The 15,653-nt window shown below is 38.8% G+C and overlaps 1 protein-coding gene across 1 annotated transcript; it reads left to right on the top strand.

Annotated features, from left to right (window-relative positions):
• Positions 1-1,751: 1,751 nt before the first annotated feature.
• On the top strand, positions 1,752-11,964 carry LOC307035146 (ATP-dependent 6-phosphofructokinase, muscle type-like). The gene is made up of 22 exons (XM_079674190.1): positions 1,752-1,927; positions 2,976-3,049; positions 3,476-3,553; positions 4,259-4,448; positions 5,153-5,318; positions 5,619-5,663; positions 6,052-6,160; positions 6,270-6,365; positions 6,810-6,902; positions 6,997-7,122; positions 7,231-7,295; positions 7,606-7,669; positions 7,811-7,957; positions 8,641-8,711; positions 8,804-8,891; positions 9,007-9,159; positions 9,248-9,412; positions 10,044-10,105; positions 10,499-10,610; positions 10,703-10,802; positions 11,409-11,514; positions 11,610-11,964. Exons 1-22 carry the CDS (start codon positions 1,837-1,839, stop codon positions 11,749-11,751), a joined length of 2,343 nt encoding a protein of 780 aa, XP_079530316.1. The 5' UTR covers positions 1,752-1,836; the 3' UTR covers positions 11,752-11,964.
• The last annotated feature ends 3,689 nt before the right edge of the window (positions 11,965-15,653 follow it).

Raw genomic sequence — 15,653 nt, 5'->3', positions numbered from 1 at the left:
CTGAGAGACTGATCCGGGCCTGTTTGATATTGTGTGACACGCTACAAAAAAGTACTTGCTGAAATCAAAAACTCTGTTGCAAAATAATGTAGTTTAATGACAAAAAACTCGGTGATCAGACATAGACATTGTTATATTAATAGAAGCAATCATTTCAACTTGCGGTCAACAAAAAAGTACAACGGCCCTGTGTCACCCTCTCTTCCACCCACACCTCACGCAGGTGAACAGAATTATAATGAGTGCCGCCCATATCTATGTGACCCAAGCCAACCAATCAATAGTGCTCAAACAAATATCTTATATAAAAACATAAATCAACTTCTATTAAGAAATTAACACACCTACAACTTAATCAACTTCTATTAAGAAATTAACACATCTACAAGTTTAAACCAAGTTGTGTTATTTAATTAAGCGTTACATTAGCAATGTATTACAAGATCTGACAAGGTTACAACAGAAAGGCAAGTACGTTATACAGGAAGGGACACAGGAAAGGGAAGGTCTTAGCCAATCAAATTCTACATTACAGGATATTGAAGATTGGTGGCTAGACAATGCATACATGGTGATCACATTACCTTCCATCCTATGGTAATTTCCCTGACAATGATCAAGGCGACACCCTGTCTGTTGAAAGCTATAGAACATTTAGTAGAAAATCAAAGTTACAGTGACTTATTTATGCTTAAAGTAGACTATGATACATTTCCATGATATTGTTAGCTTCAGTGCTGAACGATTTAACAAATTTGTTCGATCCACAGAAAGTTAATTGTAAACCATTTTTGATAATCAAGAACTTAAAAAGTAATTTGTGAAGGAAAAGTATCAAATATTTGTTTACTGAACGTGCACAAATATCACAATTTGCTGCTCTTCTCTTCCCTTATTAAATTGAACACTTTGGAATTTTGGACTGTTCAAGGAGAGACTGTTTTATACCTTTTTTTTTATTTGACCAGAAATTTGACCATTGAGATTAAATAATATCCTTGACAAGGGAGTCCTGAGTAACAAAGCCGCATGAAAAAACGTTCATTTAATAAATAAACAATAGACTAAATAAGTCACACATCCTGAAATGAATGAAACCAGATACATCAGGTTGACTTGCATTCACCATGCTGCCTCTGGGGCAGATGTTAAAGCCTTTTTCTGGAAACAAGTGCACATTTCAACACCATGCGACACGGTATCCTGTTAACAGAGAAGATGGTAATGACGGTAAGTGAAACACACCCTGTTGCTGAATCAGCTAGTTTCTATTGAGGTTATTAAATGTCATAAATGAAGTTCGGAGAGATTAATAAAAAATAAAAAAATGGTTGTGGCGTAATATTAAAAACCCCAAACAAATGAACTATGATGTACCAATATGTTCACACTTTGAATGACAGCGCTTTCCAATAAATGCACAAAGAAATGTACAAATATAATACAGACATAAGTTTGGGGAGATTTTTGGGAACGACAGTCCTACATACATTTCATATGTTGAAGTGTCAAAATAAGTTCAAAATCCTTTTCATTACTTCGTTGCTTTGTACACATTATTTGGAAAAAACTCATTTGAAACGCATTCAAAATGTGAGTGCTATGTGCCATTGTGTCCCACTGTCTGTAACTGTCCGCTGCAGGTGTTAGTGGGCCTGAAGTATATTTAGGAGAGCTGTAAGAGAGGGGGTAAGGGAGTCAGTGGGAGGGGGCTCGGGCAGCAGCAGTCTATAAAGCCTGTGCCTTTACGCGTGCCTCCCCTGAGGAGCAGAAGAGAGGACAGCTTTGTTCTTTCTCCTTTTTCTTTTCCCTTTGTCGTGCCCATCCTCTGGCAACATGTCCAGTGATCTCCATCCCACCCTGGACCCCACAAAGATGGGGCTCGGACGCTCCATCGCCGTGCTGACGTCAGGAGGAGATGCACAAGGTGAGCAAAGGATGAGTCATTCATTTTAAGATAGTTTTGAATACACTGTTGCAACACAATACGAGTCAGAGGGTGTACACTCTGGCTTCACTGCTGAATCCCAACTAACCTTTTGGTCTTGCCGCAGCCACTGAAGTATCATGTTTAGTTCCAAAGTAAATCCAGGAGCCAAATAACAGAAAGGGCAAGCAACATTTCTTCCATGAAGTGTTACGGTTGAAGGCCAGCTGTCGGAGTCTCTCGGATTCAAAACACCTGCAGTGTATCCAGGAAAACTTCAAATGTCCTTACAAGTGATAGGCAAAGCACAAAATAAAAAGCTTTAGAAATCAATTTTGAGATAGGCCTGCTTAGTCTTTGTCAAGCTATCTTTTTCTACTGCAACAAATGATGTATTTCAAATAAACTCATGAGCACATCTCTGGTAAACACACATTTTAAAGTGATGCTTATGCATGATATCTTGTTGAGAAACTCTGTTTAGCATATCTTTTGATTGAATTGATTGGTGGATTGGTGGAATGGTTCACTGATATTTCTTGACATCCGTATAGTTCAGGCAGGGGCTGCTAAACCTAAAAAACTGACATTAAGCAGCTTCAGAAAATTACTCCTCTTAAAATTGAAAGTTCTCAGAATCCAATTCTCCCGCTCTTCAAACCTGAGTTTAACCAATAATGATGTGCCCAACCATTCCCTGATTTCACTTCTTTAGGGCTAAATTTAGTGGAGTTGACCTTTTTCTGGTATTAAGGAGAGAAACTCCCCCATCCACAGCTGCTGTCTGCTGAAACAAGAGCTGCAACATGCCATCCTGTCAAAACACAAGCTCATGCAGTGGCCTTTTAGTGTGCTGCCCATACAGAGGAACTCACTCGGTCCTTTACATGTGACTATTTTTGTCTCATCTAGTGCCAATGTGCCAGTCACTTAAAAGTTGAGTCTCAAGCTGAAATCTGACAGGAAGTGTTAAGCAAAGTCTGTCATTATGCTATAATATGAAATAATATGAGTGAATGAGACTCATTTCATGTCCTTTGTGTCTCAGGTATGAACGCTGCTGTGAGAGCCACAGTCAGAGTTGGTCTCTACACCGGAGCAAAGGTCTACTTTGTTCATGAGGTACGGGGAGCATACAGCAGCACGCATGTTATAAATTGTAAATACAAATAACTAAAGAATTCTTCATTCATTTGTGCGTTATTGATGTTATGAAAAAAAGGTGGCAGAGCATTGTTTTAAAAGAAACATATTCTTTATGTTTTTACCAATTCTCTATTGCAAATGTGTCTATTATATCAGAATCCAGTTTATTGCCAAGTAGACTTAACCTTAAAAGGACATTGATTTGGTGTAATGATGCAAACCATGAGCAAGAGAGCATTTAATTCAAACAAAGACAGAGTATTCAAAAGAAAATAAATATTATGAAGGAAAACTACAGTTAAAATATGAAAAAAGCTTTAAAATATTAACCTCGGGGTTAAAATTAAGATCTTATCTTAGTCTATACTGTGACTCTTGACTCTTGTGCTGTGTGTTTTGCAGGGCTACCAGGGCTTGGTGGATGGAGGAAACAACATTCGCCTCGCCACATGGGAGAGTGTGTCCATGATGCTTCAGCTGGTCAGTGATATGCACACAAGGATTGTTGGTGGTGTTTTAAAGCGTCAATTCACCCCCAAAAAGCTTCACTCACCTTTGCTGGTGTCAAACCATGCAGACATCATTACACCACCATACCCATTTTGAGTTGTTGTTCTGATATTTTACTATACGGATCTCCTAGAAAGTGAACCTAACCTGATATTTTAACCTTTAACACACCACTCACTCAGAGTCAAAAGCTTCCTCAACATTTAGGAAATGTTGAGTGATGATATTAAATGTTCTCATCCCTGCAACTGAAGGGTGATGGAAATGCGACACTGTAAAGCTTAGGGTTACCATTTTCTTTCTGTATGATCATTGACTAAATAAAGAGGCCTGGCAAGAGGATAGGAGAATGATAAACTCAGATTAATGAAGTGTTTGAAGTGAGCATTGGACTGGGAACGGGTGCTGGTAAGCTTTCAAGGATGTCGCTTGTTCAGTGCCTCTGTTGTTAAGCATGATGCAGCCTTACTACGTGACTTAAAGACTTCTTAATGAGTCTAATTCCACAATGTCATAAAGCCTCAGTGATGCTCATCCCACAGTAAAAATATATTGGATAACTGACATAACTGTGTCAGCAAACCCTTCAACATTATTTAATTCTTCTTCCTCCAAACCCAAGAAATAAGTGTTTCAGTAACTGTTTTAAAAACATATTCTCCTCCTCCATGTCAGGGAGGAACTGTGATCGGCAGCGCCCGCAGCAAGGACTTCCGCACCAGAGAGGGTCGTAGGAAGGCCGCTTGCAACCTGGTGAAGCTGGGAATCACCAACCTGTGTGTGATCGGGGGGGACGGCAGTCTGACCGGAGCCGACGCGTTCAGGATCGAGTGGAGCGGGCTGCTGGGAGACCTCGTCACCGCTGGTAAACAAACATGGAGGCTGTGAGGAGTCCTGAGTGACATCAACAGCCTCATCCCCTCAACTGTGCCAACATCTTAGCATGTCCTCTCTGTCCATTATAATATCGTTAAAGATGAGGTGAAATAACTTATGGGTCTTCTCTTACAAACCCTTTATAAAGTATCCAACATCTTGGACTCAATATGGCAACAGCTATTTGATGCATTAAGATTCGATTTTGTTGAGACATTCATGGCCCCCAGAGGATGAATCCTGAATACTTTTGACGGTGATCCACTAAATATTTGTATGAACATTTCTTGACAACTTTTGGATGGATTGCAAAGATTATTTGTACACACATCTCCCTAAAGAATATAAATGACCCTTTGACTTTTTATGTGTCGCCATCATTAAGTCATTGGGTGTGTGTTTATAGAACATTTTCCTTGCAAAAACGTTCAATACTTAATATTGCTCGATATTGGGAGCATGTTTACTTGCACTAGACTCTTGTTGTTTATGTGGTTTTCCAGCAGAGTATCACAGTTGGTTCGGGGGGTTTTAGGGTCGGGGAAATATTTGATATGTTGTCTTTGATAGGGAGGCAATTACATTTTAAACCAGAGATCATTCTTGTGTAAAGGAAAACAACATTTTGACAGGCTTCATATTCTTCTTTTTATTAACGTTACATCTCTGTTTGCCGTTTTTGTTTTTATGCAGGTTCAATTTCTGAAGCGGAAGCCAAGCAATCTTCCCATCTGAACATCGTGGGCATGGTGGGCTCCATCGACAACGACTTCTGTGGCACCGACATGACCATTGGCACTGACTCCGCCCTGCACCGCATCATCGAGGTGGTGGACGCCATCACCACGACCGCTCAGAGGTCAGACATCGCTTTCACCCCTCGCCCAGGCTCACAGTGATTGAGGAGATTCACTTCAATATACAGTACAACATACACATTTGAATGAAGGTCATAGCAGCAGTACAGTGCAGTACACATGAAGTATATGAAGCATCACATTTCTGATGCAAAGCAAATAACTGACACTTTTAATGTTTTGTGAAGTCTGATTCTGTATTAATTACTTAAAATGTGTGTTCTTTTTATGTCATTGTACAAATTATCCTTGCCAATGTTTACTTTTCTTATTTGTACAAAATGCTTTCTGTTCATCCACAGCCACCAGAGGACATTTATCCTGGAAGTGATGGGCAGACACTGTGGGTCAGTAACTTGTGTGTCTGTATTTATTAACATTCCAATCTAAAAATCAACGCCTACCATATTCACATTCATGATTATGCTAGAAAACGGATACTGCTTTTAACAGTCTGTAACAGCATCAATAGCAGGGCTGATGGACAGGAGTTAAAAAAAAAACAATTCAACTTTAAACGTATCTGAAAATATTTTAATAATTCTTTCTATTAATGACAAAAAGGCCGGAATAAGGTCCTTAAAGGGCCAGATTTAACCTATGAGGCGCCAATTGAACAGACCTGGGATTAAGTAAATCCACTTAAGGAATCAAGATGTTCTCATCCTATACTGATGGCTGCATATTGTAGAGATATTTCTGGCACATGGGTTAATCTTGTGGGTCTGTCTGAAGGTACCTGGCCCTGGTGTCGGCTCTGTCCTGCGGGGCCGACTGGGTCTTCATCCCAGAGATGCCCCCAGATGATGGCTGGGAGGACCATCTGTGCAGGAGGCTGGCAGACGTATGTGTGTCTCTATTTGCAGAAGATAATGCATTTCAGAGGAAACAATACAACATGTGTCAGTCAGAAAGCTCTTTCTTTTCCTCTGATTTTTTCTTTTTCTTTTTAGCAAAGGGCCAGAGGTTCTCGCCTGAATGTGATCATTGTGGCTGAGGGAGCGATGTCCAGAGATGGCCAACCGATTACATCTGACCAGATCAAGGAGGCAAGCCTTACTGCCGAATTAAAATCTTTTACTATTTCAAAAATAGTACAACATTAAATGCATCACAAAATATACATCGAAACCCTCCACCCTTAACCATAACATGCACAATTGGCCATGTTGTCAACATAAATACCCTTCATTGTATTCAGTGGATGCAAATATTTAAGACAAACAAAGCACCACCAAACAAGGAAGATCCAAGCAAATTCATATTGTTGTCAATGGATAGATTAAGAGTCACAAATCATGCTAATCCCCACACAGTTTTGCCTTTCCCTTCATACAAATATTTGCCACATTTTCTATTATATTCATCGAATCTTCATTTATAGGATGTCTTTTCGGATGCTGGGTCAAGCCCTTGTTTCTAATGCCAGTGTGATAAATTATTATTCCAAGGAGCAAATCTAAAATGACATAATTACTTTTTTTTGTCTCCAGCTGGTGACTGACAGGCTCGGCTTTGATACCCGCATCACTGTTCTCGGACACGTGCAGAGAGGAGGAACCCCCTCCGCCTTCGACAGAATTCTGGTACGTGTCTGAATGCAGTACTTTATATAAAGGACAGTGTACAGCTCAAACACACACACCTGATGATCTGAATCTGTGTGTGTGTGTTGTCCAGGGCAGCAGGATGGGTGTGGAGGCGGTGATGGCACTGCTGGAGGCCACTCACGACACTCCTGCCTGTGTGGTCAGCCTGTCCGGGAACCAGGCAGTCAGGCTGCCGCTCATGGAGTGTGTGCAAGTGGTACGCCAAAAATATTTAGTTTATTTTGATTTATAAGATGTGCTCTGACATTACAGTAAGGGATTTCTCCTTTATCTCTCACACTCTCTGTTGTTCACTGTGCTACAGACCAAAGATGTTACTGCCGCCATGGCTGAGGGCAGATTTGAAGATGCCATCAAGCTCAGAGGAAAGTAAGTGTGACATTGCTATGCACAATGCAAGGTTTAATTATTATGTATTCATCATTTAATGACAAATGGCAGACTTCATGTTTTTATTTTAGGCTTATAATGATCAGATTTTTCATGGATTTACACTTTTCTTATAATTTAGTTGATTTGTTAATTCACTATAATCTGTAGAAATCTGCGATATTGTTGGTGCCACTCTCCAGAATCTATAATAGCACAAACTTGTTTGGAGGATAAATTGAAAAAAAAAAAAAAAAGTGGATAATTAAAAGAAAAACTACCAACACTCAAATCTATTTATTATGTGCAGGAGTTTTGAGAACAACTGGAAGACATACAAGCTGCTGGCTCACATCAACCCCCCCGATGTTAAGGTAAGTTCATATTCAAAGTCAAACCCCTTGCATTGTGATAAAAATAAGTCTTAACGGAAATAACATTTATGATTTTATTGTTTTAATCAACATATTTTCCTCAATTTTCTTCTCCTGTTTTGTCCCTCTCTCACTGACCAGAGCAACATCAATGTGGCCATCATGAACATCGGCGCTCCGTGCGCTGGGATGAACGCTGCGGTCCGCTCAGCTGTCAGGATGGGACTCATCCAGGGCCACACCATGCTGGCTGTGCATGACGGATTCGATGGTCTGGCTCACGGACAGGTAAGTGTTCACTTCTGTCTTTGCTACAGTTCGGTGAAGTCTGTAAAACATGTGCTTCTCTAATACTTGTTTATTTATTTAATCATTGATCTAATTTACAAGTTCAGATTCTGAAAAATAGTAGATAAAATAACAGCAAAGATAGATTTAAACATGCTGTGAATGGAATGTGAAAAAATAACAGCATGCCAAGTTATAAATAAATGCTTTCTGAAATATTCTTATTTATTATAAAACCATATTGTTTAAAACTGTTACACCTCAAATAAATTGAACCTCCAACAAAATGTATGAATTTCACCTTCTTATATTAGTATGTCAAGTGTCAATTTATTTGTAGTCTTGAAACATAGTTTATTAGATTAAAAAAAAAAAAATATATATATATATATATATATATATATATATATATATATATATATATATATATATATATAAACACACAAGGTGTTAATGGTAAATCTTTATAAACGACAAGAGACCTGTTCACTCTGGTTAGGTTATACTAATAACATACATACATTTGAAAAAGGTATAGTCTCAAAGAGTCCCTAACTAACACACCCACATGAAATATGCTGTAAACCAAACTGGGTGATTTGTATTTGTTTTTTAAATAGTTATCCATCTTTCAATATTCGTTAGATAACAAACATTAAATTAGGAATGCTCTTTTGTTGCAGATTGAGCCTATCACATGGACTTCAGTGACAGGCTGGACTGGAAAAGGAGGCTCAATGTTGGGCACCAAGAGGTACAACACAAGTTGTTTCCCTTTTCCTCAGCTTTTGTCACAATTCACACTACAAAATGTTTCACACTTTAATCTGTCACTGTTTCCCAAAGATCTCTACCAGGCAAAATGTTGGAGGAAATCAGCCAAAATATTGCCAAGTTCAACATCCACGCTTTGGTTATCATCGGTGGATTTGAGGTAAAAGATGTCATCGCTTTTATTCCTTTTAAAACCCGTAGTCATGTAAGTGTTGAATGATCTCACTAAAAAAGCCATGAAAATTGTTCTTCCTCTTCTCCCCGCTGCGGTGCAGGCCTTTGTGGGAGGCCTGGAGCTGGTTCAGGCCAGAGCGAAGTACGAGGAGATGTGCATTCCCATGGTGGTTATCCCCGCCACCGTCTCCAACAACGTCCCCGGCTCTGACTTCAGCATCGGCGCTGACACCGCCCTCAACACCATCACCGCTGTCAGTGTCTCAAAAACAAACATGCACACATACAGTACGCACACATATACCCAGCTTAATACCTTTCTCTAATGTGTCTTTTCTGCAGACCTGTGACAGAATCAAGCAGTCAGCAGCAGGGACCAAGCGCCGCGTGTTCATCGTGGAGACAATGGGGGGGTACTGCGGCTACCTGGCCACTATGGCTGGTCTGGCTGCTGGGGCTGATGCCGCCTACATCTATGAGGACAAATTCAACATTAAAGACCTGGAGGTGAGCTGGTATCACAACATGTTTATCAAGTGTTCAGTTTCAAGTGTCTCTCCTCCTTAATCCTATATGGGGCCCTACAGACCATATCTCTGATATCTCACAGGTCCTTTATTCTATCTTTCAAACATTTCATGACTGTGTCTATCAATGTGTTCATAATGACATCATATCATGGTTTTGTGATTGTGTTTTGATTAGTGCTTATTTAAAATATTAATGTGATTGTGTACTGGTGGAGCGCAGTCAAACTCATATGATTGCAGCTATACAGTTTAAGTTGGTGGCTCATATTGACTATGGGTCTTAATTAAAGTCACATATAAGAGGTGTGGCGTTGTGTCAGTCATTTTTAAGGAGACAGTCACAGATGTAGTAGATCCTTTTTTTTTATGTGCTCGTTATACAGCATTTAAATTTACTATAACTTTCCTTTAATATGTATTATCTTAAGATGATTAAACTCTGTTTATAACTAATGTTTTGAGAATAAATAAGACATTTGAGATATACCATTTTTGAATTGTTTATGCTTGGAGTCTCCAGGATCCCAGGTATTCCTTGTATGTTAATTATGTTTGTAGGATGAGGGTTGACTAGGATTATGTTTCTGATTGTGATCTGTGGACTATAGTTGAACGTGGAGCATCTTGTGGAGAAGATGAAGACAACAGTGAAGAGAGGTTTGATTCTCAGGTAGGATTTTAATCAAGTGTGGAGCAGATATGGATTGAGGTACAGTATAATGTTACATTTGTTCTTACAGGACACAACTCCTCAAGATGTATGTTGTAAAAATAGCACCTTTTCAAACAGTATGACAGTATTTCCAAAGTGTAAACAATAGAATAAATGATGGATGACTTCCATTTAGGTGCTCCAGTTTCAGGGTCCTGTTGTGGTGCATGCTGGCTCGTTTTCACGATTTACTGGAACACTTAAATAGATTACAGCTATTGTTAATGTTATTAGTAACACATAAGCTTTTACTGCTGCGTCTGTGTAAGCCTTATGCTCACTATAAGAATCAGTCACATCATATCGCTCCAGATAAAGTTCAATAATCCGTCTCTTTTCTTTCTTCGATAGGAATGAGAACTCTAATGCCAATTACACCACTGACTTCATCTTCAACCTGTACTCAGAGGAGGGCAAAGGCATCTTTGACTGCCGTAAGAACGTCCTCGGACACATGCAGCAGGTCTGTTCACGCAGCAAAACCTCCTTTTCCCATGTTATTGATGTATTACAATTGGATCGATGCTAAACCCATTTGTCCTTCATTGTCTACAGGGTGGCACTCCAACACCCTTCGACAGAAACTTTGGCACAAAGATGGGTGCCAAGACCGTTCTGTGGCTGACAGACAAACTCAAGGAGTGTTACAGACATGGTGTGTACAGATCAAAGGTTTCTGTTGCACATATTTAAAATATGAAATGTACTTGTACCCTCTTGAGCTTTTCCATTTTATTATTGTTGCTTTTTATTTAAATGTTACTACATCTTAAAGGAAGATACATTCGTTTTTTCTCCACTACATTAATCTGTACTTTGCAGATGAAAATCTTACATACAAAACATATGTTCAGCTGATGCAAACTCCAGAAAATAAGTTTGTGAAATTGTAGAATTTAAATGCCACTTACACAATAACAGTAATTATGTAATCATATAACACACAAAGGGGGGCAATAATGAGTCATTTTGATAGCTACATTATCTTAGGTAACCTTTATTAAATCAGGTAAATCCCATCAAAATTGGGATCTCATTTTAAATGAAAACCTTAGTTCATGTAGAAATGCATACAATAAAATCATATAAATCAAATATAAAATCATGATTTAGATTCTTGATATATACATGTCTCCTATTTCTTCTGTATAATTTTGATTGCAGGAATTTGGCTTGCAATGCAGTATTTTTACATTTAGGTATTGCTATTTTAAGTAAAGTGAAGTCTGAGTGCAATTGTTTAAATTCCTGTGTCCTTTAGGTCGCATCTTCGCCAACACACCAGACTCTGCCTGCGTGCTGGGAATGAGGAAGAGAGCACTCACCTTCCAGCCTCTGACTGAACTGAAGGCAGACACAGATCTTGAGTCAGATGTTTTCCATATAACTTATTGCACTAATTGTGATGGTGAATTTAATGCTGAATATATGGTGAATAACATCCCTCCTCCTTCTGCTGCAGGCACCGCATCCCTAAGACACAGTGGTGGCTGAAGATCAGGCCCATCATGAAGATCCTGGCCAAGTACGACATCAAACTAGACACATCCGAACACACCGACATGGAGCATGTGATCAACAAAAGGGGCGATCTGGGGAAATAGTCTTCTCCCAAGAACAGAGCCAGGCAAATGTTCTTGTCCCACTTCCTGTCTTATCCTTTCTCAGCATTGAAGTACAGGGCTCAATCTATGATACTTATGACTATTTCCCTTAATTAATCCCAAGTGTATCTACAGTTATACTGTATCTCTCACAAGTCTCAAACTTTTAGTGATTCTGAAACCAAGCAACCAATTAAAGTATATTTACAAAAATGTGATTGTTTGTCCTTTATTTTATATAATGTAGAATGTGAATTGTTCTGAGAAACAAACAATTAAAATAAGAATTGAATCAATAAAATACAGTATACCAGTATATGTACATTGATAAGTTATTCACCAATTATGATTTGAGCATGCTGTGTGTGTTTAACAAATTGAGTTTCCGGTCTACAGGGGGAAATTTCACATGTGGAGTTTAATTGAATCCAAATGTATCTGTATAGCACCATACAAAAGCAGGTCAGAGTGCTTTACATACAAATAAATCTAAGGTTTTTAGTAACAATTTATTTATGTTGATCCCTATGTTGGCATTTCTGTTTGCTACTTTATTTCTTCTTTTTTGAATCCCTTAATTGCAATCATATACATTCACCAATGTATGTGTTTAATTAGAAACATACATATTTCTGTATTGTGGACTGACTATTTCAATGTGTGTGTGTGTATGTATATATATATATATTTGTGTGTGTCTGTTGACTATAAATATATATACAGGACTGTCTCAGAAAATTAGAATATTGTGATAAAGTTCTTTATTTTCTGTAATGCAATTTAAAAAAACAAAAATGTCATACATTCTGGATTCATTACAAATCAACTGAAATATTGCAAGCCTTTTATTATTTTAATATTGCTGATTATGGCATACAGCTTAAGAAAACTCAAATATCCTATCTCTAAATATTAGAATATCATGAAAAAGTATACTAGTAGGGTGTTCAACGAATCACTTGAATCGTCTAATTAACTCGAAACACCTGCAAGGGTTTCCTGAGCCTTGAAAAACACTCAGCTTGGTTCAGTAAACTAAATCACAAGTATGGGGAAGACTGCTGATCTGACTGCTGTCCAGAGGACCGTCATTGACACCCTCCATCAGGAGGGTAAGACACAAAAAGAAATTTCTCAAAGAGCAAGCTGTTCACAGAGTGCAGTTTCAAAGCACATCCACAAAAAGTCTGTTGGAAGGGGGAAATGTGGCAGGAAACGCTGCACAACCAAGAGAGATGACCGCAGCCTTAACAGCATTGTGAAGAAGAGTCGCTTCCAGAATTTGGGGGAGCTTCAAAGACAGTGGACTGAAGCTGGAGTCCAGGTATCAAAAGTCACTGTTCACAGACGTGTCCGGGAAATGGGCTACAATAGCCGTATTCCCATGGTCAAGCCACTTCTGAACTCAAGACAACGGAAGAGGCGTCTGACTTGGGCTAAGGAAAAGAAGCACTGGACAGTTGCACAGTGGTCCAAAGTCCTCTTTTCAGACGAAAGCAAGTTTTGTATTTCATTTGGAAGTCAAGGCGCCAGAGTCTGGAGAAAGGCTGGAGAGGAGCAAAATCCAAGTTGCTTGAAATCCAGTGTGAAGTTCCCACAGTCAGCGATGGTTTGGGGAGCCATGTCAGCTGCTGGTGTTGGTCCACTGTGTTTCATCAAGCCCAGAGTAAATGCAGCTGTGTACCAAGAGATTTTAGAGCACTACATGCTTCCGTCTGCTGAAAAGCTCTATGGAGATGAGGAATTCATTTTCCAGCATGATCTGGCACCTGCCCACAGTGCCAAAACCACCAGTAACTGGTGTACTGACCATGGCATTACTGTCCTCGATTGGCCTGCAAATTCCCCTGACCTGAACCCCATAGAGAATATGTGGGGTATTGTGAAGAAGAAGCTGAAAGACACCAGACCCAACAATGCTAATGAGCTAAAGGCCGCTATTGAAGCATCCTGGGCATCCATAACACCTCAGCAATGCCACAGGCTGATTGCCTCCATGCCACGCCGCATTGATGCAGTAATCCGTGCAAAAGGATTCCCAACCAAGTACTGAGTGCATTAATGGACATTTTCAAATGTTTGATTGTGTTTTGCTGTTATAAATCTTTTTTTTTTACTTGGTCTGAGGAACTATTCTAATTTTTTGAGATAGGATTTTTGAGTTTTCTTAAGCTGTATGCCATAATCAGCAATATTAAAATAATAAAAGGCTTGCAATATTTCAGTTGATTTGTAATGAATCCAGAATGTATGACATTTTTGTTTTTTTAATTGCATTACAGAAAATAAAGAACTTTATCACAATATTCTAATTTTCTGAGACAGTCCTGTATATATATATATATATATATATGTTTGTGTGTGTGTGTCTGTTGACTATAAATATACTTTTTATATTGAATATATACAGTATATACATATGTATTAAAAAGAGAAATTCAAGCAAGACTGAGATATGATAGCAACATAATTGACATGGAGAAATTGTATCTAATTAACATGTTATTGTCAGACAGCCCACACAGTGCTATTAGAAACAGGAGGGCAGTGTGGGGGTCCTGTGCCTCGCCCCTCAACAGTGCCCAGTAGGCGAACTGGCTTCTCTGCAGTTACCAGTTCACACTTGTTTTATTTGGAGACTTGAACCGGTGACCTGAGCCAAAGGTCCATTATGCCACCCCACATTATTACAGTATATTAAACAAAAGGTTAAAATTATAAACAGTACAGTATGTTTCTGTATGTATGTGAAATTATTGTATGTGTATTCATGTCTCTTTCTTTTGTACATTTTACTGTTCTTTTATTTTTTTTGTAAAACACCCTAAATGTGTAATTTCTAAAAAGTTATTGTGAATTGAACTCCAGACATGGACTTTCACCTTGTAGGCCTTAACATCCTTGGGGGATTAATGACTAACTTGCACAGTCTCACAGTTTTAAAGGCTTTTGTGTTTCATTTATTTTCTCCATTTATCCTCCATAGACCCAGCCATTCATTTTTGTCCTCTGTGGTGCACATTGGTTTTTGGTCTATTGCTTTGAGGTTATACATGCCACAGCATTAAGTCCAATTGTACTCCACAGAGGACATCCTGGGGTTTTCAAACATATGACATGTGTGGGGGTGTGGCTTTGAAAAAGATAATTTCGTTGTATTTCAAAATGGCGTCCATCAACACAAGCACTATTTGTAGAAAGAGAAATGGTAAGTTTCTAATTTTGTAATTACTAGTGTTGTGAGTTCAATATTTTAATTAATTATAGTAAGGGAACATCTTAGGAGTTAGTGTAGTGAGTTTTCAGAGCAGTGTAATAATGATTTGACCTAAAACTAAATGTTTTTATGAATTTCCTCTGAGGAGGACATGGGGATTTGCTAACTTTTTATTTCCCCCATTTTACACAACACAAATGGAGGTAGCTCACTAACCAAGGCAGAGAGAAATCTGAACAGAATCATTGAGGGAGACTCGGACATAGACCTGTCAGATGATGAGGATCCAGGCAGTGATTGAGGAAGAGGAAGAGGTTGACAACTCAGAGGAGGAGGAAGAGCAGGAGACAGTTACAGAAAAAAGGCCCGTTGTCCACTATGGGCCAAAACTAACACGTAGGTTTCTGTAGGGTTCATGGCAGACGGATGCAGTGGGAACACATACATCAAGTGCCTGAAGTGTCAGATTTATTTCTGCATTTCAAAAAAGGATGGAGTACTACAAATGAGGGCTCAGTATTTGTTGCATTGAGTTGTTGTGCTCTAATGTTGTCTAAATGTACCTGTTTGTTAATGTTGTTTGTATGCTTCCCATAACTAACCCCAGATGTCCTCTACAAAGCACACACAATAAAACAAAACATTTAAATATTTTGTTTTTGTTTGTGTTAGTCATTATGTTAAT

Source organism: Notothenia rossii (genome assembly GCF_949606895.1).
Source record: "Notothenia rossii genome assembly, chromosome: 4".
NCBI lineage: Eukaryota > Metazoa > Chordata > Actinopteri > Perciformes > Nototheniidae > Notothenia > Notothenia rossii.
This window is presented reverse-complemented; position numbering and strand designations above follow the sequence as displayed.

Excerpts from the sequence above, each read along its gene's own strand:
- LOC307035146 (XM_079674190.1), top strand. The coding sequence starts at position 1,837 with ATGTCCAGTGATCTCCATCCCACCCTGGACCCCACAAAGATGGGGCTC. Across the intron at positions 7,670-7,810 it reads TCAACCCCCCCGATGTTAAG|AGCAACATCAATGTGGCCAT; the intron begins GTAAGTTCATAT and ends CTCACTGACCAG. Across the intron at positions 9,160-9,247 it reads CCCTCAACACCATCACCGCT|ACCTGTGACAGAATCAAGCA; the intron begins GTCAGTGTCTCA and ends TCTTTTCTGCAG.